The sequence below is a fragment of the Equus caballus genome, chromosome 11 (genome assembly GCF_041296265.1).
Source record: "Equus caballus isolate H_3958 breed thoroughbred chromosome 11, TB-T2T, whole genome shotgun sequence".
In the NCBI taxonomy this organism is placed as follows: Eukaryota; Metazoa; Chordata; class Mammalia; order Perissodactyla; family Equidae; genus Equus; species Equus caballus.
The window spans coordinates 48,451,129-48,475,349 of NC_091694.1; the positions used below are offsets into that span (position 1 = coordinate 48,451,129).

Consider the following 24,221-nt stretch of genomic DNA (forward strand, 5'->3'; position numbering starts at 1 on the left):
GGGCAGGGCCGATCTCACAGGAAGTCCGGAGTGAGTCTGGCTCTGGACCCAGGCTCTTCTCCTCCCCAGCCTGGAGCCCGTTCCCTCCATCCCTGCTTCCTCCTAGCTTTTTAGGTCATGCTCCCTTTTGACAAGTGAAAAAACCTCATTTCCCCCACCTCCGAAATATCGAATAACACACTGTGGGGAGGGGAGCGGGAGTCTGTCTCCCCACTTGGGGTCACTGTATCATAGGCCGACAAGGCTTTTGTTAAGTTTTACTTTCTCTGGCTTGAAATATAATTTGAACTCTGAAAATCATAGTTGTTCTTATGTCCCAAATATGAAATATCATAATGTTGAAACGTTTGAAACCATACAGCCTGCAGCAGCCCCACCTAAAAAGCACTGTGGGAGGGCTGACAGCCTCTTCATATATTGGCGTGGTCCACCTAGCCCCTTCCGGAAGTTTCCTGCAGAGGATGCACAAGGACCCTCAGGCACGGAGTGCCAAGCACAGATGACTCTAGGGAGTGCCTCGCTCACACACCCCTAAACAGCAGACTTTCCTGGAGGTTTCTGGAAACTTTACCTTTGGCAAGGCTTCAGGAGTGAGCCTGGGGGGTTCTGGGACGCGTGAGATGACACAGCCCGCAATGTCTAAGTAATTTGGAATTCACGATGCAGGCCTCCTGGCGATCCTCCAGCCCTCAGAAGTACAGGACACTCCCAGTGCCGTTGGAAGACAGTCGTGTGGATGCAGGAGCCCACCTCCTGCGGTACGATTCTCAGAGGCCCTTGCCCACCCCTGGGAGCCTGGGCGTGTCACATGTTCCATGCTTGGCCAGACAGGCCTGGCTTGAATGGATGGTGCGAAGATAAGCTTCCTTTAGAGCCCATTCCCGTGGTGGAGAGAGTGGCCATCAGGCCAGAGTCGTTCCGGGACAAGCTGGCGTCCGTGCTTTATGGTTCTTGGCCTTCTCGAGCTGCCTCAGTGCCTGTCTGCTCTCCAATCCTGTCCTTGCAGCCTCCTTTGAATCTCTGGGGTCCTGGTAGCCTGCCAATAAATTCCCTTTGTGTTTAAGACAACCCGAGTCTGTGCCGGTGACAGTAGTAAGCGTCTGTGTTGCATGCATGCTGTCCAGACCTGGTATGACTTCTGCCTGTGCGCCAACAACATTTTGCTGCTTCTCCTGGCAGCGAGGGAGGGCTAGGGGTCAAGGAGAGAGTAGAAGGGACTCCTTGCCACAAGCCAGTGACCATTGCTCCCGTCACCTCCAGGAAGGGTGTGAGGAGAGAGCCCTGGACTGGGAGCCTGGAGATCGTCTGCCCCCAGTGCCCTGTTTTTGACTCCGCAGCACCTGGGGCCCAGCTTCCCCATCTATACGGTGAGGTGTTGGATCTGCTGAGCTGTGGTTGGATCTGGTGAGTGGGGTCTGGACAGCCACTGAATTCAAGATCCCCTTCTAACTGTTAGACTTCCTCCCGGGCATAGAGGAAGCCCCCTGCCCTCGCCCACTAAGGCTTCACTCCCCAGGCACTCTGAACCTCAAAGCAAAGAGCAGTGTCTTGCCCCCTGCCCAGTGGGTCCCAGTCCATCACATTCTCTAGCGCTAAACGCCCCTCCCACCTCTCCCTCCCTCCCACATTTCACACCTGAAAGTCAAGGCTTCCCCTGAATACAGCACTTCCCTTTTACTCCTTGCCTTCCTGCCTTCAGAAACGGATTTACATAAAATGACCAGAGGGGATTTCTAGAACTGCCTCTTTATTCACTCCAGCCCTTCTGCGCGGGGATGTTTCCTTGATGGACTGCAATCCTTCAGCCAGTAATTTAATTGGCACCTGCCCGGTGAAACGTCTCCCACTGCGGTTCCCGGAGCTGCTAGGAAGGGGATGTTTCTGTCTTCATGAAAGACGGCGCCGCCTGGAGTCCCCAGAGTGTCCTTTCGCTCCGCGAGTAATCTAGTATATCTTTAATAAGTGGAGTCAATTCACTTTCAAAACCCTTGTAAAACTCAGCCTTTTAGTCATTCTGACCAGAAGCATTCAAATTCCAATATGAGTAGATAGCCTGAGCAGGAGATCTGCCCAGGGACGTGGGGTTGACAGCCTGGGAGGAGGGAGGGAGGCACTGAGCCCGGGAGGCCTCTGCCAGACTCTGCTGACTCAGCTCCTCCGCCTGCTGTGAGCGGAGCAGCACCTGCATGGGGGGCTTCGGGAAGCAGACCTGCAAAGGCTCCGGGAGACTCGCGTGTCTGGTGTAGACGAGGAAGCTGGAGACAGGGTGGGGCAGTGAACTGTTCAAGGCTGTGCCCGGAGTGGGTGGCAGAGCCTCAGCTGCTTGCTGTCCCATGTCTTGTTTTTGTCTATTTGTTTTTTTGTCTTCTTCCCTCTACTGGTTAAGGTGGGATCGTGGACATCAGAGGGCTTGAGTTGGAATACTTGCTCCACCACTTATTAGCTGTGTGAGCTAAAGAAAGCTGACCTCTCTGAGTCTCAGTTTCCTTATCTGTAAAACGGGACTAGTCATAATAACGCCTCCCTCTTTATGTTGCTATAAGACTTAAGGAGGTAACACAGGAAAAGCACTTCAAACACTCCCGGGCACCTAGTCATCACTCAGCAAATATTTATTCGTGTCATCGTCATTGTGGTGGTGGTTCTCACTATTGCACTGTTGTCACAGTAGGAGGGAACAGAGCAGACAGGACAAAGGGCTTCCTTCCCAGCTGGCCTAACAGGGCTGAAGGTTTCAGCCAATTCTGGAGGCGGGACTGTGGACAGAATGACGCTTTCTTAGGGGTTCCCTCCTCCCAGTGACTCTGGTTTGGCATTTATTCAGCAGCTGCGGGGCCCTGAGCAGTGTGGGGTCCTCTCTGCGACATCAGGAGTAATTCACCCTGAGATCTGTATCAACAAGTGCGGATTCTGTCTCCACAGCGTGGAGCAGTGGGGGCGGGCCTGTAGCCGGAGCTGTCGGCACTCACGGGCGACCAGGCTGCCAAGGTTTACTTCTGGTACAGGAGCCAGACCGACACCTCCTTGCCCATCACCTCCTGGGGAGGTGTGTGGTGGGCAACCCCATGCTCAGATGTGGAGGAAAGAGATGACCTTTGTATCACAGACCGAGGTTCTGGCTCAGCAAGGCTGCAGCGGCCCCGCTGGCTCCTGGGAAGACTGCTAGAGCCCCAGGAGGGGCGGCAGAGTGTTCGGAGCCTGCAGAGCCCCAGGCTGGACGCCACAACACTCGGGTTCTAAATCAGGGCAAGTCACTTCGCTGCTCTGGGCCTGGGTCTCACCCTCTCTGAAACGCAGGCATTGGCAGAACACCCTTCTCGAGAGCACCTTGGTGATGTGGTCTTCAGGAAAATGTGCATTCTCCCTGCGGCCCCACGATCCCAATGCTGGGTGTCCCAGAGAGTCTCTCAGGGGACGTCTGCCGCAGCATTTGTAGCAGTGACGAGCTACGAAGCCTAAGTGACCATTAAGAGGGGATTAAGGAAAAAAAGGTAAGGTGTTTTCACACTATAAAGTATTATGCAGCAGTCAAAAGGAACGAGCCACATCACAGATGTCAATGTGGATAGATCTCAAAAACAATATTAAGTGGAAAAATAAGAAGCAGAACATGCTAGCCACAAAATGCCATTACGTAATGTTTTAAATGCATCCATGTAGGTATGTCATGTCCGTGCATACATATAGAGGAGAAATCTTTTGACGGTAGATTGGAAAAACACACATTTGGAGGAGAGGAATGGAATGGGGGATGAGGACAGAGGAGACCAAAAACAAAGACTGTGCCAGGACTGATGGAAGACACCCAGAGCTGGGGGGTAGGATGGGAACACCGACCCTATTATATACTATTGTGTGCATCTCAGGTTAAACGAAATAAACAAAGATGCTTTGGGTCTGGATGGTTCCCTCAGGACCTTCCAACACTGCCATCCAGTGTTTCCGTGGTGCTTGGCCAGCATGGCCAGAGCTGGACACTCACTGGGGTCCGGAGCAAGGACCGTGCAGAGCCGGGGAGCCTCAGAGGAACGCGGTACCTGAGGCAAGCTGTACCAGAGCCCCAGCAGGTGTGGATGGCCTACGAGGTGCGATCAAGTCGCCATCTATCACATAATCTATTTGCATAATCTGACTGTCATTTCCTGCCCTTGCCGATACTGTCGCATGAGTCAAGAGGAACCACAGGTGATTTTTTTCCCCATTGATCCATGGCTTCTTTACCATCTTATCAGCTACAACTGTGTTTGGTTTATTGAGTTCTGGAATCTGTCATAAATAAATAAATAAACATTGTGTCCGGGGCCAGGATGGGGGCGCAAGTGGCCGAGGTCAGAGCATCTGCATTTGCTTGTTCCGGCTCCCGGTGCCCAAGGGTGTTGGCAGGAGTGCAGTCGCGAAGGGCCGTTCCTGTAGCCGTTTTCTAGATTTTCACCCAGTTCCTAATTTGTGTTGGGTCTAAGTATAACTTGAAGACTGGGCTTGCTTGGGGCCAATCTCAACAGTCCTGACCTCAAACAAACACAGCACACAGCTCCATCTGCAAAAGCTGAAGGAGGGAGTGAATCGTTGTGACATTTCCATGGGCAGTGGAGGGGGGGCCACTAGCGATTACCCAGCAGAGCTTACTGGGCAGCCTCTTAAACAGCTTGTTCCCCATGGTTCCCCTCCTTAGAGCAGCTGCTACTTCTCTCTTGTCTCCATCCAACCACTCCTCTTCTTGAAAAACCTACCCCTCAGCCTCTCCAGACCGTTTCTCCAAAATCCCATCTACCCGCACGCCCTACTCAGGGGGACAGAGTGAGCTACACAGCGATCGATGGAATGAAATCCAGACTGGAGCCTCAGTCTGTCTCAGCACTCAAGTAAAAGTCTGACCAGGTCCCGTCCAACAGGGTCTGCAAGATGTCCCCAAACATCTTTTGAAAATGCTGCGGACACACACTTGTGAACTTGTCTAGGTTTTGCAGCCCATCCTTGTGAGCAGAGAGTAGGAATACATTCTCAGTGGAGGGAGAACACTCGACTTGGTCTACTGGGTGGGTGTCTGTCCCGGCTGGGGGTCCTTACACTCATGGGGCTCACCTAAGGGTCATTTGCTGATCGTAAGGGAATCTTCCTGCCTCCGCAGGAGACCACAAATGAGACCCTTGGCGAGCCAGTGCCTCCTATATTTACAGCATTTGCTGTGAGGGTGAGGCTGTGGTTGTCAGCGCAACCGCTGAGAGTGGGCCCTCGCCAGAGGGCAGGGGGACAGGCAGCGCCCTCCCCTTCTTGGGGTCGAAGGTAGAAGCACAGACTAGCTAAGCCACAGCTGCCAGTAAGGAGAAGAGCAAGCAGTGCTGAATGGTGGGCAGAACTGGGGGCAGCCGGGGGCAGGAAGGCGATGGCGAGAACAAACCAGCCACTCTCAGAGCTATTCTGGAAGGCTCCAAAGGACAGCATCTGTTTCTGGGGCTGCTTTGTGATTGGAGGCGGTCCCCGTGGCAGTGGACAACAACCAAGGGATTTTAAGTGTGGGAATCAGTGAGGAGGGCGCCAAGAAGGGTGTAGAGCCAGGCCAGGAGACACTGTAGGGAGAGAAGGTGTTTCCAAGGGTTCTGGTGAGAGACAGCAGTGTGACACTGGGCACAATGGGCAGTTGGACTTCTCTGTCGTGGGCGCCTTTGCTGAAGGGCTTGAGCTGGCCCACGTCCTGCCCAGGCCTCCTTCCACTGGTGTCCATCAGCAGTGGACAGGGGTAAGTCGCTTGACCAGCTCGTTGTCCTGATCCTGACTCCCATGCTGTTCACAAAGCCGCCATCAGAGCTGGGCAGCAGCCATGCCAGGCCCAGCGGGCACAGCAATACAGAACTCCAGCAGTCGCAGCCTTGTCCAAAAAGGAAATGAGAGTAGCCTGGCATGATTGCCTTTGCATGGGGCCATGTTGGCTCCTAGTACTGTCACTTACCTTTCCAAGTGCTTGGACACCACCTGTCCAGGATCAATAGCAGGCCTCGGGTCCCTGGTGGTGAGGAGTCGTCCCAGCCAGCTCCCTCTGCCTCCCTGCCTGGAGCCCTCCCATCTGACCACATCTGTGCACACACCCTCCCGGGAACATGCAGCACTGGCCTCTGCACGTTTTTTCCAGTTCTCTGGGCTGTAGTCCTTGGCTGGGCTGGGAGCAGCTGGCCGCTCTGGAGGCAGAAGCAGAACAGACTGTGGTCAGAGAAAAGGGCCTGGGCAGCTGGGCCCAGAGGAAGGGTTTGGTCTGGAACCCTGACACCATTACTGTCGTCACGTAGCTGGGAGGCCGGCTCCTGCTCCTCTCTCCCGCAGGCAGCGAGGTCAGCGTCTCTAAATTACTAGTTATTCCTTTCTTCAATTAAGGACGGTTCTTCTGACGCAGGAAGTTAACTCCCACCAGTTAATCTAATGGCCTTGAGTCCTGATGTGTTTGCTCTTTCTGAAGGCAGGGCCGGAACTTCCTTGGCGGCTGGCAACAGCCAGCGCATTCAGGAGCTGCCCCCCGGGGGGCCCGGGCCCCACACCGGCTGTGGGACTCCAGAGCCACGCTCCAGGGCTGGACTTCAGATGGGGGCTGGGGCCGCGGGGAAGGCGGAAAGGGGGAAGCCATGCTCGAGCCCGGTGTCGGTTCTCCTGTGGCAGGTCCCGCCAACTCTGACCCATTGTCTTCCCGTCTGAGAAATGGGGGCAGGGCCGGTGCGGGGGGAGGGAGGTCTGTAGATGATTTCTGCAGCTCCCATCAACTCGGCACCTCCCTTAACTGCCCCCCCACCCCCTCCCAAGTGTTTGTGGTGACTGGACTGCGTGATGCGGAGGGGTCTCAGCGCCCACCTCAGGGAGCATCTCCCCTGAGCAGGATGTGTTTATCTGTGTGTGTATGTGAACGCACGTGGACACACACACACATATGCGTGTGTGCGTGGTGGTGCCAGGAAATAGCAGGGCCCGTGCTAGACTGTTGCCACTGTGAGCCAAGGGCCCGGGATGGTGCTCAGGCCCAGGTGTGTCCCCTCTGAGGCGGGTTTATTGCTCCTTTGTGGCCACGCACACCCACAGACCAGGTGGCCAAACCTGGACACTATCCAGGCGGTCAGGCCTCTGTGCCCCACCTGCAGGGCAGGGTGAGGACCGTCAGGCACGACCCCAGAGCACAGGCCTGAACTCTAATCCTGCGTGGTCACGAGCACGGAACTGTCTCAGCCGCTGTTCCCTCATGTGTAGACTGGGGATAACACAATCCACTTCTGAGGGTCCTTGAGGGTTAAATGACATGGTTTCTGTCCCATAACTAGTCATTGCTGTTCCTTCCCCAGCACCCCCTGGTAGTGGGCAAGGGCTGCAGGGGTCCTCATGGTCTCTCAGCTGGTGACACATGGGGAACAGTGTCGGCCTCACCACCTCCGAGCTTCTGAGATTCTGTCTTCTGGAGTCAGTGCTGCCATCTGGTTCCAAGATCCAGAGCTCTTATGACTGAGGCGTTCCCTGGGGTGCAGACTTTCAGTGCTAAAACCAGGACAGTCTCTGGCAAACTAGGATGGTTGTTCCCCCTAGGTGAAGCTACACGAGGGAATCTGGACAAAGGGCCCTGGGAAGCCTTGGTTTTGTTGGGTGAGGCATCAGAAGGACCCATAGGTGGGTCCTACGAGATGCAGATTTCAGTTCAAATGAGGGAAAACATTCTCATGGACAGCACCATCCAAAGATGGAAGAACTCATGCTTGAGGTAGTGAGCTCCCTGTCCTTGGGTGTAATCAACTGGGAGCTAAAGGGTCCCTTGGTGGAGATCCTGTGGATGGAGTCAAAGCCCCAGAGCCGGTGCTGGACTAAATGCCCCTGAGGCCCTTGTGTGCCCAGTTTTCATAGAGGGGCTAATGGGACCTGGAGTCAGGACCATGGCTAGTCCAAGGGTGGACCTTTTCCCTGGAAGGTGGGGGTGGCACAGGGTGGGTGGGGCCTGGCTGCAGACTGTAACTGTCTTTAGCCCTTACCAATCCTCAGAGGAGGCAGAGGGCATCTTCTCAGGGGAGGGCTTGGTGGGAGCTGAAAAGTCATCTGAGGAGCAGCGACCCCTCCCGCTTCCAGCAGCAGGGCTTCAGGCAGCTGGCCTTGGGGTGTTGGGGGCTGCCCAAGGCTGGTCGGACATCTGTTGGGCCCGCAGACCTGGCCCAGCCCTGAACTATGGAGGGGACGGCTCTCCCCTGGGGCCGCCTCCCACCTGGGCACCATCCAAACAACTGGCCAGCTCCCACCCTCTGTTGGGGCTGGACTGTGGGGATCCCTGGCTGCCACCAGGCAGAAGCCACAACCCAAATCTCCTGGCCTTCCCCAGGCCTGTGCACCAGAATGTCTCCCTCCCAGGTGTGGGCAGTGGAGGGGGTTACTGCTCACACCTGGGCTGCTGGCCTCCCCAAACTCTGCTCTGGTCTGGACTCTCCGGTGGGATTTGCATGTGTTTTACATTGTTCCTTTAGAGTTAAAGGCACAGAAACCCCTTCCCCTCTGAGGCTAGGGCAGACCCTAGAAATGATCCAGAACTCTTGGCGTGGGGGCTGATGGAGGGGTCTGCTCTTGTCTCTGATCCCTGGAGCCACCTCCCTCGTGGCTTCGTGGGAGCCTCCCCGATCCCTCCTTCCTTCCTCTCTCCTCGTCCCTGCTGGCTCCGTCACTCTGCCGGTGCCAGGCTCGGGGTCTCCAGTCCCCTCGGAATTTCTATCCCCAAATTTCTCTCTCTCCCCGTGGGCGTTTCGGCCCCAGGGGCGTCTCTCTCTAGCGCGGTGTCGCCGTGTCTCTGCGCCCCTGACTCCAGTCCGCGTGCCCATCTCCGTCTGGACCGCAGCGTCTCCGCGTCTCTCGCGCGCTCTCTGCTCCGCGCCCGTCCGGCTCTCGGTCGCCGTGGCCCCTCGGCCGCCGCCCCCCGCGCGCTGCGGTGGCCGCGCGGGCCGGAGCGGAGCGGGCTGGAGCGCGGCGGCCGCGGGCCGGCGGGGGCGGCGTCGGGCGCCTTCCTCCGCCAGGCCCTCCCCGGCGGCGCGGGGGGCGGCGCGGCCGCAGCTCGGCGCCTTTAAGGCAGCGGGAGGGAGCGGCGAGGCGCGGCGGCTGCGGTGGCGGCGGCCGAGGCGAGCGGGGCGGGGGCGCGGCGCGGCGCTCGGTGAGTCCGCTCGGGCCGGAGGCGGCGCGGCGGCCGCGGCCGGGCCGGGAGCCGCGAGGAGCGGGCAGCGCAGCCGAGCCCGCCGCCCGGGACATGGCCCAGGCGGGCCGTGCAGGTGAGGGCGGGCGCCGCGGGGCAGGGCCGCTGGTCGGGAGCGGGGACCGCGCGGCCCGGGGAGGGGCGGCCGGCCCAGGTGCGCCCCTCGCGCAGGTGGGCGGAGGTCCGGGAGGGCGGGAGCGCGCGGCGGCGAGGCCCGAGCCCCGCGCGGGGAGAGGGGGCTCCGCGCGCCCCGCGTCCTTCGTGCGCCCCCGGTCACCTCGTGGCACACCGCGTCCCCCTCGCCACGGCCCCGCCGGGAAGGGCCAGGTCTGCGGCGCCCCCGTCCAGTCCGGCTGCGGGAGCTATGAGCACCCTCCGGAGGCCCCAGGCACACCCGGGCACGGGGACCGAAGGGGCTGTCCCGCGGCCGCCGCTCCATCCCACGCCCCCCAACGCAAACCAGGACGCGCCCCCTTGTCCTGCCGCTCGCTCTATCCAGGACGCGACAATCCCCCGCCCCTAGCTCCGTCAGGAGACCCAGATTTCTTCTCGGGAAGGAGGGGCGCCCCGCGCCGCGCCCGCTAGCGAGCCGTCCCGCCCCCTCCCCCCACCCCCGACCCTGGGAGGCAGAGCCTCGGTGCAGAGGTCTGAAGGTGGGGCCTCTTCTGGGGTCCTGGGGGCTCTGCCCTCCCGCGATCAGGCAGTGTAGCCCGTGGTGTGAGGGAGTGGGCGTCAGTCGTTCGTTCATTCATTCAGCCAGACGTTCATTCACCAGCCTCTGCTCTGGGCCAGGCCCTGGGCTGGGACTGGGGATCCGGAGAGGGCCAGACTCTGCCCCTGATTGCACCCTCTGGGCCCGATAGTGCCTGGGGAGGCCCCGGTTGAGGAAAGCCCACAGGGCCGGCCATGCGGTGGTGGCAGCAAGCCTGGTCTCAGCAGGGCTGGCTTTGTGAGGCTGGCGGGTGTAAATCGACCACAAACTCACACCCAGCCTGTGACGTTGGCAGGTGCTATGCCATCCCCTGGGACTCGGCATTGGCCTGGCGTGAACCCTATGCCTCCACCTAGAAGTGATGACGGTGATGGAATGAGTGTGAATTCACCCATACACACACTTGGTGTGATTACCATTGGGCTGTGTGTAAACCCACTGTGACCCACAAAGGCTGCCCCGGATCCTGGGCTGGGTCCCAACCCCCTGTGTGTGCTCTGGGCGTAGGATTTGGGTACCCGAGAATGTACTCCCATTCTGTCCCAGAGGAGGAGTCCTGTTGGGGTGGGGCTGGTTGTGTGTGAGACACAGCGAGTGTGGAACATTCCTAAACACCCCCTTTCTCACCTCCCTCCCTCTTCGCCTCTGGAGAGGGCACCGGGAGAGAGATGACACCAGTGAGGCTGGGAAAGGCTGCCTTGTCCTCCCTGCCCCGGGCCTTACCCACCCCCACTCCTCCCAAAGGGCACATGGCAGGGTGTGTGTCCCGCCTACCGCCCAGCTCTGTGTGTGCATGTGTGTGCGTGTGCGGGCACACCCCGTGCTGGATCACCTGCCAGGGCACTGTCATCCTAATAGCAGCAAACAGTTGCGGCTTGTTCTGTGTACCAGGCAACATGCTAAGCACTTGACTGCACAGTGCTCCTGGGAGGGAGGAAGGTTACTCTCCCCGCTTTGAAAGCTCTGAAAACAGGCACTGGGAGACACAGCTCCCTCCAGGCAGCTCACAGGGTCTGGGCAGAGCCTGGACGCAGGGCTGGCTCTGTTGGACTCCAAGAACTCTAAGTGATGGATTTTCTCCCTCGCTACCCGGATAGGTCACCCCCCTCCCGAATGGGGGTGCGGTCCCAGCGCCTCTGCCTTGGCCTGTGGGTCCTTTGGTCCCTGGGCCAGTTATCCATGGGAATTTACTCCACCAGTGGAAAAACTGCCCTGCTCTGAGCACCAGTGCCTCGCGCTGGTCCAGCATTTTGTCTTTCCTGCTGTGACTTCCTGCTCAGCCCGGTCCCTCAGGGCAGCGCAGACTCCCCTCCTCTGAGGATCGAACAGTCCAACTCCCCTCTCCCGTACTCAGCTGCCACCCCGCAGAGCCTTTTGGGACTGACCAGCAAGATGGGGTTCCTTGTCCTTTCTCAGCTCTTCCAGGCTCCTTGGCATCTTGTAAGTGTCCCTTCTCTTCTTTCGGCTCCTGAGCCTGCTGAACTGAAAACAGCATGCAGTTATGTGGGCCTGGGGGTCACATCCCCCCATGGGCAAAGCCTGTGGAGAATAGATTGGGGGACTTTAGGACAGAGGGCGTCCTTCGAGATCAGGAGCCCAAGTCCCTCTCTTTACAGCTGGAGAAACTGAGGCCCAAGGAGGGGCTGTGACACAGAGAGGGGTGGCTATTCAGGATGGACTACCTCGGATGGGCAGACTGATGGTCAGAAGTGACCAGATCTTCACTCTGGGAACTGACCCTAGAACCAAGGGGGGCTGAAGGCTAGGGGTGGGGGCTGTGGGATCCTGGCCTGTGAGTGAGGGGTCTGCTCTGTGACCAGAGAGGTGTTCCCTCTAAAAACCGGCCAAGAGACCACCTACTGAAGGAAGAGATAGGGGTTTGGGCCCCAGGGCCACCATGGTGCATGACTCCAGGGTCATCACACTGTGGTCTTGTAAATGGCTTCCCTGGACTTGTGCAGTGCACAGCCTGAGCAGCCAGCCATGGCTGTGTCAACCGTGTCAGACAGGAGCTGAAGGGAGACAGTGAAAGGAATTTCACATTGCCAGGTACAGAAGTAAATGTGATCAGGTCCCAGAAAGGATTGGATAAATCGCAGAGGGTGGATCCCAAATGGGTTACTCCCAGTTCCCAATCTCTGGGGAGAGTTCAGTCACATAGACCAGGATCATTAGGGTGCCCCACATCCAGTCTTGAGAGGAAAGGCAGGGAAGGAAAGCCCTTGGTCTTGCCCTGAGGGAGCTCTTCGTCTGGTGGGCAGCGGAGGAGGGAGACGTACCTGTGGATGAACGCCAGCTGGGGGGGGCAGGGGGGGGGGCGGCTGGGTGGGACAGCATCCACAAGCTCCATTGAGGAAACGATAATTTACAATAGAGAGCTCCGGTGGGCCGGCCCCCAGTGCAGTACAGACAGAGAAGAGGCCAGTGGTGGCTTGAAATAGTGAAGGCTGGATTTCTCTGGGAGACGGGCCTTAAAGGCTAGCAGAATGTGGAAAGGAGGGTGGCAGGGGGCAGCCTTCCAGGTGAGGGTCACAGCTTGAACAGAGGCAGAGGTTGGAATGGGAGAGACGTAAGTGTGGAGGGACCGCAGTAGGGTGGGGCTAGGGCACGTGGGCAGGAGGTGCCCAAGGGTGGAGGAATCCACCTGGCTGGGGTGGAGGGTTCCTGGAGGAGCGGAAAGCTGAAAGGGAGTCTGGAGAGATGGAAGACAGAGCAACACTGCACGATCGATGGGGGTGTTTCGACAGGTCCCTCTGGCTGCTCCGGGAGGGCTCCTGGGAGGGTGGAGGGGGCCCGCCTGGCAGAGCTGTCTGTGTTGGGAGGGGTTTGTTCTGGCTCATGCCAGGGCACCGCCCCTCCTATTCTCCCTCGTAGCCCTCCCTCTGTACCCCAGAGGTGTCTGCAGCCTGGGGCCGAGCGAGTGGGAGGCCCCCGGCGGGGCAGGAACACTGGGAGCAGTCAAGAGTGTCTTGAGACCTCTCAGGCTGGGGCAGGACCATCTGGAGAGGCCGGGCTGGGGCCCCAGGGCTGGGCCTTCCAGGCTGGAGGAACCAGTTTATTTGCTTCCAGGTGTAGTCTCTGCTCTGAGGGGAGGAGCCGTGGGGCTGGTGTGGCTCAAATCCAGTGATTTGAGTCAGTAAAATACAGATCCACTCCACATACTCACGTTCAAAGCCCTGGTCCACAAGAGGATACTGAGGCCTGGGGAGGAACAGCTCTTTGCCCAAGGCCGCAGAGCAAGGTGGTGGCAGAGGTGGGCCTAGAACCTGCATTTCCTGAGTCTCAGTTCAGACCTTGCTCTGCTGAGTCAGCTGCCCTGTCACCATCCCAAAACCAGACCTTTGCCTGGGCCCCCTGCTCCCCGGCTCCCAGGGTCAGGGGGCAGTGGCTGGATCTCCCAGAGGAGGGGCTGTTGGGAGGTTGGGACGGGGACCAGTGCTGGGACCCTCAGGACTTTGGGGAGGCACCGGAGGATTCGAGGCACGACTCTGAGAAACTCCCAGGCCTAGGGTCCCTGTATTGCTTTGCTGTGTATCTTGGGAAGGGTGTCGTGTTCTGCAAGGAGACTGCAAATTCACCCTCTCGGGTCCCCACGTGGAAGGCTGGGGCCAAATCAGACGCCAGTGTCCTGACTCAAGGCCTTCCCAAAACTCTGCCTCCAGGAAGTCTTTGTGGACTTCCCTGCTGTCGGGGAAGTGCCTGAACTTGGGCAGGTCTCTTGTTCCTCTGCCGAGTTATCTGTCACAGCAGCAGACCCAGCAGGCCCCAGCTTGCGATCTTTGCTGCCTCTTAGCCCTGGCTGCCATGTGGTTGCATGAGTCAAAGACAGTGCAGCTCAAACAGAAGTCCCACATCAAGCATCTGACCCTGGGCCTGTAGCCCCTGTCCCAGCTGGAGGCCCCGTGACCTGGCTGGTGTTTGAGAGTCCAGTGTGGGACACAGAGGGTAGGACATGGCTAGATTCCCCCTGCTGGGGCCGTATCTGTGTCGGATTGGCCAGAAGTGCGATGTTTTCTCGTGTACATCTCAGAGTATTGTGATAGCTCATGGCTAGAAGAGGCTTGGCGATCTTCCATCCTACCTGTTAATTATGCAGGGTGGAGACTGAGGCTGCATAGGCAAGGAGCTCTTCTCTGACGTCTGGTGTCTTCAAGGACAGAGGCATGAACTCCCAGAGGCCAGTGAGGCTTTGAGGACTGGGGACGACCCGGCTGCCTCCTGGGAATTCTCCAGGATCCCAGGCTTGGGTGAGGGAGGCAGAGTCCGGGATGAGCATCTTGGGGACAATCTGGCCCATTTGTTTGTAGTGGTCTTCAACCTGCCTTCCTACCCAGTGGATCCACAGCATCCCTTTGGGGTAGGCCCAGTGGGATTCTTGTTTTAAGGATGAGAAAACCGAGGCCCAGAAAGGTTAAGTGTCTGGTTCGAGAATCACACGTGAAGTCAGAGGCAGTGCTGGAATCAGAAGCTCGGTCTCTTCTGCTCTTGGATTCAGCACTCCTAGGGGTTCAATTGTGCGACAAAGAAGAGACCTGGCTCACCTCCTGACCTTGAACTGTCCCTCTGGGGCTCAGTTTCGTCGTCTGTAAAAGGGGCAGGGGGAGGGAAGAGGTGAGAGTCAGGATGAGCTTTAAGTTGGTCCAGCTCTGACACTGCTCCTTCTTCTTTCCTGGCCTCCCTCCCTGCTGGCCTTGCCACATCTTGAGGGGCCTCACCTCTTCTCTTCTCCTACCCCACCAGGACCCTCCCAGAGGGGTGGCGGGGATGGGGGAACAAACGGGGAGCTGAGGACTGGGGATCCCGGGCCCCCACCCCATTCCCACATCTGCAGCCAAGAGTCATGTGGAAGGGGCTGCCAGAGCCCCCAGGGGAAGGGCTGGGGGTGGGAGGGGGAGGAGAGAATGCATAACAAATGAGTTTGGAAATCAAATGAGATCTGAGCTCCCCACCCACTCCCTTAAATCTCTCTACGCACTCTGTCTCTTTGAACATTCTTGTTTTCTAAAGAGAAAGAAAATGCTAAGTTGCACCCCCTTTCACAAAGGAATGGGTGCCTTAGTGAGTCAGGCCGGAGGTAAATGCCACCTCCAGGGCCCCACGTCTGCCTGCGGAGGCCTGCACAGCTGTGTGGCCATCAGCCCCCACAGGAGTCCGTGCGTGCGTGGGGAGGGTGGACGTGTGTGGGGAGGGCGGGTGGGGGTGGGGGGAAGCCTCTTGCCTGTGAGTGCTTCTGGGTTGGGAGCTGGGTCCCTGCAGTGGGGCCCCTGCCCTGCTTCCTCCAGGCTCTCCCAGGGCTGCATCTGTGAGGGTCACTTGTGGATGGAGCCACGGATCAGGCTGTGGCCAGGCTGAGAGCCTATGTTGCCCCATCAGGGCTGAGTGTGAGGCTGGGGGTGACATGCAGGGGCTTGGGCTGTGGCCTGTCTATGGGGTGAGTTCAGGACCCCAGGGGGAAGGCTTTGTGGCTGCGGGGAGCTGGGTCAGCGTGCGGAGCCAGGGCTGGGAGGGGGCAGGTGGCGTGGCATCTGCCTCTGGAAGCTGGAGTTCTCAGGTGTCAAGCTCCTCACTCCAGGCATCTTGGTGAGGTTCTCCAGGGCTGGTGAGCAGGAGACCTCGGAGCTGATGTCCTGTCAAGGAAGGGTGCCCAGGGGTGTCCAGAGCCTGGTCTTCCTTTGGGAGGGTCAGCCTGTTTGTTTGCAGACCTGGGAAAGGGCAGGCCAGAGAGGATGTAGGTGTTCCCCTTCCCAGATGACCCATTATTCTGGAGGGAGGGGAAGTAGCCGTCTGTTAGCTGGAGATGCCAAACAAGGGTTGAAAGCAAAAATAGAACCGCGTCGGGCTCTGTCTGGGAGGGGCGTTGAGTTCTGGATCTGAGAGGCCTCTCCGGAGCCGTCTGCTGCCGATGCTGTTTGCTCAGCTCTCAGTATTTGTGGAGCACGTCACATCCTGCGCTCCTGGCCTCCTCAGGGAGAGACCTGGGTGTACGGGATGCAGGGTTCTGAGCTCTGGGGGGCTGCCGTGGTTCTAGGTGTCTGTCTTTGGGAGGTTTGGGGCACTTGTGGCTACTCATCACTCATACAGCCCTGACCTTTTCTGGACTGCTCTAGAGTGGTCCAGATCACTGCCTTCGGGATCTAACTCCCTTTGGCCCCGCCGTAGTGCCCGTGGCTCCCTTCTCCCTTCGCCCCCACTTCCCAACCCCCCATGAGGCTGGTCCCAGCTGAGCAACTCTGGAATCATCCCTCGTGGTAGAAAGAGCTATTTTCAGCCTTCCCATTACTGCCCAGTGGGGGGGGTTTATCCCCGGCTGCCTCTTTGTTCCCTTCTGGTACAGTGTAATGAGAGCATTATGCAGCCCGCCTGCGGGGTCCTGGCTGGCAATTCCCTGCCTGTGATTTGGCACCAAATGGAGAGCCTGGGGGCAGAGGCAACCTTGGGCCTCATCCTTGCTCAATAGCCACCCGAGTTGTGGGTGGTACCTGTGGCCCACACAGGGTCACCTTGGCCCTTGCTGGCCGGGGTGGGGGGGGGGCTACTCCCTTGCTGCTGCTTGCTTCAGGCTAATGGTAGCCTTCGGTGCCCTTACGAAAAAGCTGGCCGGCTCATTGAGGCGGGGGTCTGAGAAAGAGTCCCCAGCATCCTCCACAGAGTCTGTGACCCCAACTTGGCCTTCCCATGCTCTGGTTGGGTGCCTGAGTCCCAGGCTTCTCTGCCTGCTTCCCCTAGGGGGTCCCGGGATGATTGGAAGAAGTGCCTTCCTGCGGCTGCTGAGGGGCCCCTTGGTCCCGGCTTTTGGACCCCCCCCCACCCGCCGCGGTCCTCCTGAGGAGCCTGGAGATGGCGGAGCCCACAGTGGCAGGTGCTCTGGGAGTCCCTGCAGAGGGAGGAGAGAGAGTCTTCCTTCTGGAGCAAGAGTCTGGCGGGACAGCGGGGGGACATCTGGGGTGCGGGAGAATTGTTCCAAATAACTCAGAAGCCGAGTTGGCAGAGCAAATGATAGTACAATAGATAGCCAAAGCTATTAATCACTAATTATCTCCTAAATAAGGTAATTAATGGGTATTTAAATGGCATATTTATGAGATACCAGCAGGTCTTCAAAAAGCACATCTTTTCCAAAGCAACTGGTTTGGCCAACTGTGTCCTGCTGGGAGACTGGGATTCTAATCCCACCCCAGCCCAACCCCCGGACAGGGAGCGTGACAGTGGGCAGGTCATCTTCCTCCTCTGAGCTGCACTTTCTCATCTGCAGATGGGCTCATGGCTCTTCTCGACTGACCTCACTGGGCTGTTGTGAAGACGGTGATGGAGGCCATGCGAATCCCAGATAGTGGTGTAAAAGGTGCACGGAGTTTAATGCTGGCGTGAAAATATCCTTGAAGTTATAGGATATAGCCTCTTGATGGTGCCTGGTGTGGTTCACGGCCAGGGTCAGGCCACAGTGAGTGGCTAGAGTCATTACTTGGTGGGTTGCCGAATTTGTGGCTGGATCTGTGGCCGGCTCAAGGCTTGGTCTGTGGCTTGGTCTGTGGTCAGCTTCACGGCTTGGTTTGAGATTGGGGTTGAGGCCTGGTCTGTGGCCGGGTTGCAGCTTCTTCTGTGACCAGGGTTGTGACCTGATCTGTGGCCAGGTCAAGGTTCAGGCTGTGGTTGAAGTCAAGGTTTGGCTGTGGCTCGTCTCAGGATAATTCTGCAGCCTGGAGTCTCGGCCTCAATCGTTGAGTGCCCCCATGGACTGATGGAGCTGCCTGCTGGCCCCGGACACTGGATTCTGTCTGGGTCCTCCAGGATCTGGGCTCCAGGTGCTGGGAACCCCAGAGGACAGGCACTTCTGGCATGTCCCCCGACACAGCCCAGCGCACAAGCTCATCAGTGGCGCATACAGCAGTTTGGGAGATGGTTAGGATATGTTTCTATAGCAACCAGCCCCCAGCCAGCACTGGTTTCCTTCAATAATGCCTTTTGCTGGAAGCAGCTTCTCCTGGCCTCTTGTTTCTCCCTGGGTAGCTCCACAGCCCCTTGAAGGCTGAGCATGGACTGGCTGGCCCTGGATTGGTGTGGTCCCAGACCCATCCTGACCTAGAGAGGGAGCCTGAGGACCTTCCCTCTGGGATACTTCCCTGAGCTGGAGCCCTCCTGAGATGTACCCTGTGCTGGGCCATACTGAGCAATACAAGAGCTGTCTCTGTGCCCAGCCCTGGGCCGGGAGAGACTATGGGCCTGGAGATGATTCCTACCAGGTGTCTGCCTGGGGGATCCCACAGCCTAGTGGCGAGGCAGGCCTGCCCCCAGCCTGCCAAGAGATGCTCTGATGGGCACTGGCAAAGGACATCCTGGGATCACAGCGGAGACGGGCACCCAGGCCAGCCGGAGGGTCGAGGACAGCTTTCAGCTGACTCCTCAGCTGATTCTTTTTTTTTTTTTTTTATTGAGGTAACATTGGTTTATAACGTTATATAAATTTTGCTCAGCTGGTTCTTAAACAGCATGACTGGGCGTTGGGGTTGGGGTGGGGATGGAGGGCGTTTCAGGCATCAGGACCTGCAGGAGCAAAGGCTTAGAGGGAAAGAACGTGGTGTGGGGGCTTCCCGGTGGCACCGTGTTCCTGGAGCCCAGACTGGTGGGTGGAGATGCTGGGAGAGAGCATGGGTCCTGGCCTTGGGTAACTTAGGTTTGGGGGGCGGGCTAGCCCCAGCCCAGGGAGCTGCACTGGGCAAGAGGAGAGAGGGGTCAGTGGGCGCCAGGAGCATCAGGAGTGTGGGGGGCGAGGCACTTCCAGCCTCGGGAGAGGAGGGTTGTTCCTTTTCTGCCCTCTGGGCTCCTACTCCAGGGGCCTGAGGAGCAGGAGAGGGCGCCCCCCTCAGAGTGTCCACGTGTGAAAGGACCAAAGAAAGACCCATGGGTGATCATGACATTTATTTTATTTAATAAACCTTTTCATAGCACCGAGTGCCAGATGCTGTGCTAAACCTTTTTCAAATATTCATTCATTTAATCCTCATAGCAACCTGATGTGAGTGCAATTATTACCCCCATTCACAGAAGAGGAAACTGAGGCACAGAGTGGTGTAGTGACATTTATTAAGATCACCATTTGATAAGTGGCAGCGCTGGTTGTGAACCAGCCCCCAGGGGAGTGGGATTGGACTAGCGGTGCCCATGAGACACGAGGAGGAAGGCTAGGCTCCCAGGGGGAGGGGCGGAGAGGGGGTGGGTGTGGGAGATGCGTGGAGTCCAGGGAGGTGGGCGCATGGGAGCCTCACCTGGACTCCACGCGTCTCCCACGCTACATCATCCCAGCTGCAGACCCCTGGGACCCCGGGCTGGTACTGAGGAGCAGGGAAGAGTGATTCTAAAGGTATGTGTGAGGCTGTGTATATGTGAGTGGCTGTGTGAGCCACATATGCGCTCCTGGCTCTGCGTGTCCACGGGGCTCCTGCTGCCCATGGGGAGTCTGGTGGCCTGATTCTCTCAGCAGCATTGATTGTGGGCAGTTAGGCTAGATGCTGTGCTCGTAGGAGCTGCCATTCTCCTGCCTCTGTGTGTGTGTGTGTGTGTGTGTGTGTGCATGTGTGTGAGAGACAGAGAGAGGACACGAGGGGCCCACTGGAGTGAGCCGATAGCCGGCAGCCGAGCTCTTTCCTCCTCTCGGCCCCTCTCCTCTTCGGAGGCACAGATTGCTCCGACTCAGCAGGTGGGTCCGGCCGTGGTTTCAGACACAGCCTCAGGCAGGGCTAGGCACAGAAGTGGCGGCCACAGCCCCAGGGGCAGCCCAGCGCCAGGCACCCCACCTTTGCTCACTCAGAGGTGCTCGTGGCTCCCTGGAGGTCTGGGGATTGGCGGGTGTTACCTGAACACCTGCAGAGCCGTGGCTGTCACAGACACCCAAGTCCCCTCCCTTGCTCCGATAAACCAGACGTCTTACCCTTGAGGAGAGAGGTCTAGATCCAGCTTCTCCTGGGAGATGCCCAATTGCTTTGACCCGTGTCTCTCTTCCCTCCCACTCTTCCCCAGCCTGGCCAACCCTGCCCATCCTTCCTTTAAGGCTCAGCTTGGGCGCTCCCCCAGGAAGGCCTCCGGGCCCCTCCAGCCTGCAGGGTCACTGCCTTGGGGAGGTGCCGTCCACATCTATGGGACACATGTGTGTGGCGTTTAGGCAGGGGCCAGGCTGCCCGCTCCTTGTTTGTCCTGTGCTCTGGGCAGGGGCAGTGCAGGACTGGGTCCCGAGGCTGGCACCCAGGGGCAGGGACAGATCCACTTCAGCTCTGTCCTCGACTCCTTCCTCCCGGGCACCATCTGGCCCAAGGTCTGGCCCAGAAGAGTCGCCCAGTCCCTGCAGCCCTCGCTGTACCGTGCCTGGGCTTTCCTCACTGTGAACTGTCTTTCCGCTCAGACAGGGCTCCTGAGAGCCGGGCGGTGTCTCCCTTCTGGTGGGGCTCTTGCCCTCTGGCTGGGGCGGCCCTGGGGTCCCTGGTATAGAGCAGACCCCACAGCAGGCTCCTCTCTGTGTCTCCGTCTACCTGTTCCTGGGTGCCTGGGAGCCAGGGCTGAGGTGGGGAAGGCATGTAAGTGCCGTCGATGACCTGACCTGGGACCTCTGGCTGCACCCATGCCGGGGAGACCCAGGCCTGTGACAAGGTCCAGGAGGCCGCACTGGACCTGAAGGCGGTGGAGAGATGGGCCAGGAGAGAGAGTGGGGCTGGCTCTCAGCAGCCCCTCCCACCGCAGGCCCAGCTTGGAGCTCTGCGGGAGGTGGGGGCAACGGGGCACCGGGGCACCATGGGGTGTGAAGGAGAATTTGTTTTTCTCCAGTTGCTGGGGGAGGGGTAGGGTGTTCCCCTTTCTCTTTCATCCTGATTTAGAGTTTTAAATAAGAGTGGTAGTGAAGGTGGGACAGAAGGAGAGTCTGCTAGAGGTGTAGGCTGGGCCTTGGAGGACACAGAAGGAGCTCTACAGCCTTGGGGAGGGCCCCTGCGAGCTGCCTGGAAGGCCCCTGGGTGCAGGTGGCTGCTGGAGCCCTGCCTTAGCCTTGATCCTGCAGCTAATGAGGGCCACCATCTCCCCCCCGAGGGTCGGGCAGTGCTGGACACATTATCGGATGATCTTAGTTAAAACTCCTAACAGTGAGTTGGGAATTATGATACCCATTTTACAGATGAGAAAAGGCCGGATCGGAGGGGTTAACTTGCTTCGGGTCATAGTAAGTGATAACGCTGAATCTCGGTTTGTGTCGGTCCAAAGCGCACGCTCTAACCTTTCTGCTAAATTTTCACCCACGGCTGAGAGCTGATTCGTGTGTGTGTGTGTGTGTGTGTGTGTGTGTGTGTGTGTGTATGACACAGAGAGAAAATATGGGAGCCTGTGTGCCTGTGTGTGGGTTAGGAAGGGCGAGTGGCTGGTTGGGAGGCTCACACTCTCTGAGGAATGTAGACACATTTAGATTTTCACCCAGACACTAATTTGCGGACCTGGTGGGCAGATGATTCTAGAACTGGGAGAGCTGCCCCCAGGGCTGGGGCCCCCAAGAGCAGCCAGGGGGAGGATTATGATTGGCCAAGAGAGCAGGTGATGGAGAGAGGGGGGGACCTGGGACCCCTGCCCTAAGCTCTGACACAGAGCACCCAGCATGGTGGTCCTGAGCACAAACCCTGGAGTCAGATGGCTCTGGGTTCGAATCCTGCCTCCATCACTTATTCGCTTTATGACCTCAAGCAAACAACTTCATATCTCTGAGCCATTATTTCCTTAGCTGTAAGATGGGGATTTATGGTACCCACTCCGCGGGGCTTGGTCAGGATTCCTTCAGATAAGACCTGTGAGGCAGCTAGCAGGGTCTGGCACACTCTATTTACTCAGCAGATCATTTTTATTCATTTGCTTGTTTGCTGAACACTTCTTGGCTCTCTTCAGCCCGGGGCCACGTACTGGACACAGACAACGCAGAGTACGTGTAGGGCAGGGACCCCTGTCAGGGGCACTGTGCTTCCCATCCTTTGCCATCACTGTTCTGGGATCGTGGTGCCCACCTTCTCTGACTCTGGAGACTGTGTGTGACCTTTAGCACCCCTGACCTGTGCCCCCCGCCCTGCCCCTCAGGAGACTCCCTGACCCTCTTGGGCATCTGTGTTTCCCTCTTCCTAAAGTGTGTGGGCCATAGACCCTAGGTCAGGGTTGGAACCTCAAAACCCACCTGTTCCGAGCTCCCATCCATGACAGGCCCACTTAGTCCTTTAGCTCTTTCATCCGGGAAGGTCTCATCCATACACTCTGCCTGTCTGTGCCACACGTGTGTGTGCAGGAGTGGCGTGCACACACACATTGCATGCTCATGCTTCGCATGTCTGGCTCTTCCTCATCATTCAAACCCCCACTCACCTGACACCTTCTCAGAAAGGTCTTCCCCTCACCTCCCAAGATATTCTGTCCTTTGCTGTTTTCCTTTTTGGAAAGATGACCTTTGCCATTTGCTAAAAAGTCTGCATGCTGGAGAAAGAGGTGGAGGCAGCGTCTCCCACCTAGAAGCCGGGTGAGGGCTGCTTCCCAGCACTATCTGTTTTTATGAGTTATTTTTTATACAAAGATAAATAACCTGGATCCCCGCAGGCACCCACCTTTCCAACGGTGGTTCTGGGCGGCCCCTGCCTGCGAGGAGGGAGGGGCTTGGAGCACATTTAATCAAACTGACAGTACATGTTTAAAAACCAATGCAGGTATGCATTTTGCAAACAAAGAGGATAACAGTAAACAAGATAAAATACACCTTTGGAAAGAAATTCAAATATAGATTTTGACCACAAAGGAGAGTCAAGAATCAGGTGAAAGTTTCATCTGAAAGGAGAGGCGTAGGGTTAGTTCAGTGTCTGTAACTTGAGTAAATGATGAGTTCTTTTGGTAATTGGGGCTGATCGCCCTTGTCACTGTCCCTCAGTGGATGTATAGACCCACGAGTTCGTCCCTGTGTATCCTTTAGGCTATAATTGTGCTGTAAGAGGAAGGGAGACATAGCGGAGGTAGGAAGGGAGCCGTTTTCTTTTCTTCATGGCGCTTTCTCCTGATGGCACTATCTGTGGGGTTTACTTGTTTCCAGTCTGCCTCCCCCTGCAGAATGTAAGCTTTGTGAGTCCTCCCCACCCCGTTTCTCTTAGTCACCTTGCTGTCCTCGGCACCCAACACAGTTCCTGTGGGATGGGCAGCTCCCTTTGACACCCTAAAGTCCCCTCCCTCTCTGCCCACCTCGAGAGGGGAGAACACCTCCCTCCGATGGAGCTGAGCTGGCCCCCGGCCCTTCCCCTCTGCCGGGCTCTCCCAGCTGGGACGCCCACGAGACCAGCCCATCACACGTGTTACCAGTGTGGCGGTGACCTAGGATGCTGGTGGCCCAAAGGAAGGATGTGGGTGGTGAGTGAGGGACATATTCTAGAGCTTTCCTCCTTCCCTCAGGCTCTGGCACACGCTATTTGTGAGGGGGAGGTTGGCAGAAATGTCATTGCCTCTGTTCTCGAGTGGAGTGTGTCCTGTGTAGATATAAAGGCCACCACGTCCAGGAACGTCTCACCGAGCCCTCTCTGTTCCAACTCGGGAACCAAATAGACTCAGAAATCTTCGGATAGTCCCTTCCCCACTGAAACTTGCTGCTTGCCATCCAAAACCCAGGCACCAAATAGAGAAGGGTGATATGACGGTGCTGACTATCCAAATTCTTGCTTCTTAGGAATGGAGTAGATTTGGACAGCAAGGGATATCTCTATGGTGATACAGTATATGTGATACGTTTTGTACCTTTAGTGTCTGTTGATTGAGAAAACATAAAATTAATGTAAATTCAGAAAGAATTTTAAGTGACTGTATTTTTTGAATCACAGAAATCTTCACATACATTTGATTTATACCTAAGCTCTTCTATTTTAAATTTTTATTTTTTGGGGGTGCTATTGTAAATGGTATTATTTTTTAAATTTCAGATTCCAGTTCTTCATTGCTGATATATAGGAGCAATGACTTTTGTATATTGACTTTTCTATATTGCTCTTTATCCTTTGATCTTGCTATACTCAATTATTAGTTCCAGTAGTTTTTTTTTTTTTGCAGTCGTTATGGAGGGTTTTTTTTTCCTATATAGACAATCATGCCATCTGAGAATAAAGGGAGTTTTGCTTTTTCCTTTCCGAATGTATGCCCTTTATTTCTTTTTCCTGTCTTACTCTGCCAGCTAGAACTTCCAGGGTGCTAGCAGTGAATCTGTGGGCCATGGGTAGGAAATTGCTGACCAGCCTGTCGTGCTGTCCACACTGGTGGGTAAGAATCAAAAGTGTAGAGGGTCCC

At 57.3% G+C, this 24,221-nt stretch overlaps 1 protein-coding gene across 2 annotated transcripts in view; it reads left to right on the forward strand.

Annotated features, from left to right (window-relative positions):
• Positions 1-8,825: 8,825 nt before the first annotated feature.
• The window catches only part of PITPNM3 (PITPNM family member 3), a 90,573-nt gene continuing 75,177 nt past the window's right edge, over positions 8,826-24,221 (forward strand). Inside the window, exon 1 of one of the 2 annotated variants that reach the window (XM_023653307.2) lies at positions 8,826-9,263. In XM_023653307.2, the coding sequence (XP_023509075.2) occupies positions 9,242-9,263 (22 nt within the window). In that variant the 5' untranslated portion in view covers positions 8,826-9,241. Of the gene's footprint in view, positions 9,264-17,156; positions 17,242-24,221 lie in introns of those variants that run through there. The other variant, XM_070227927.1, reaches the window with a different exon arrangement.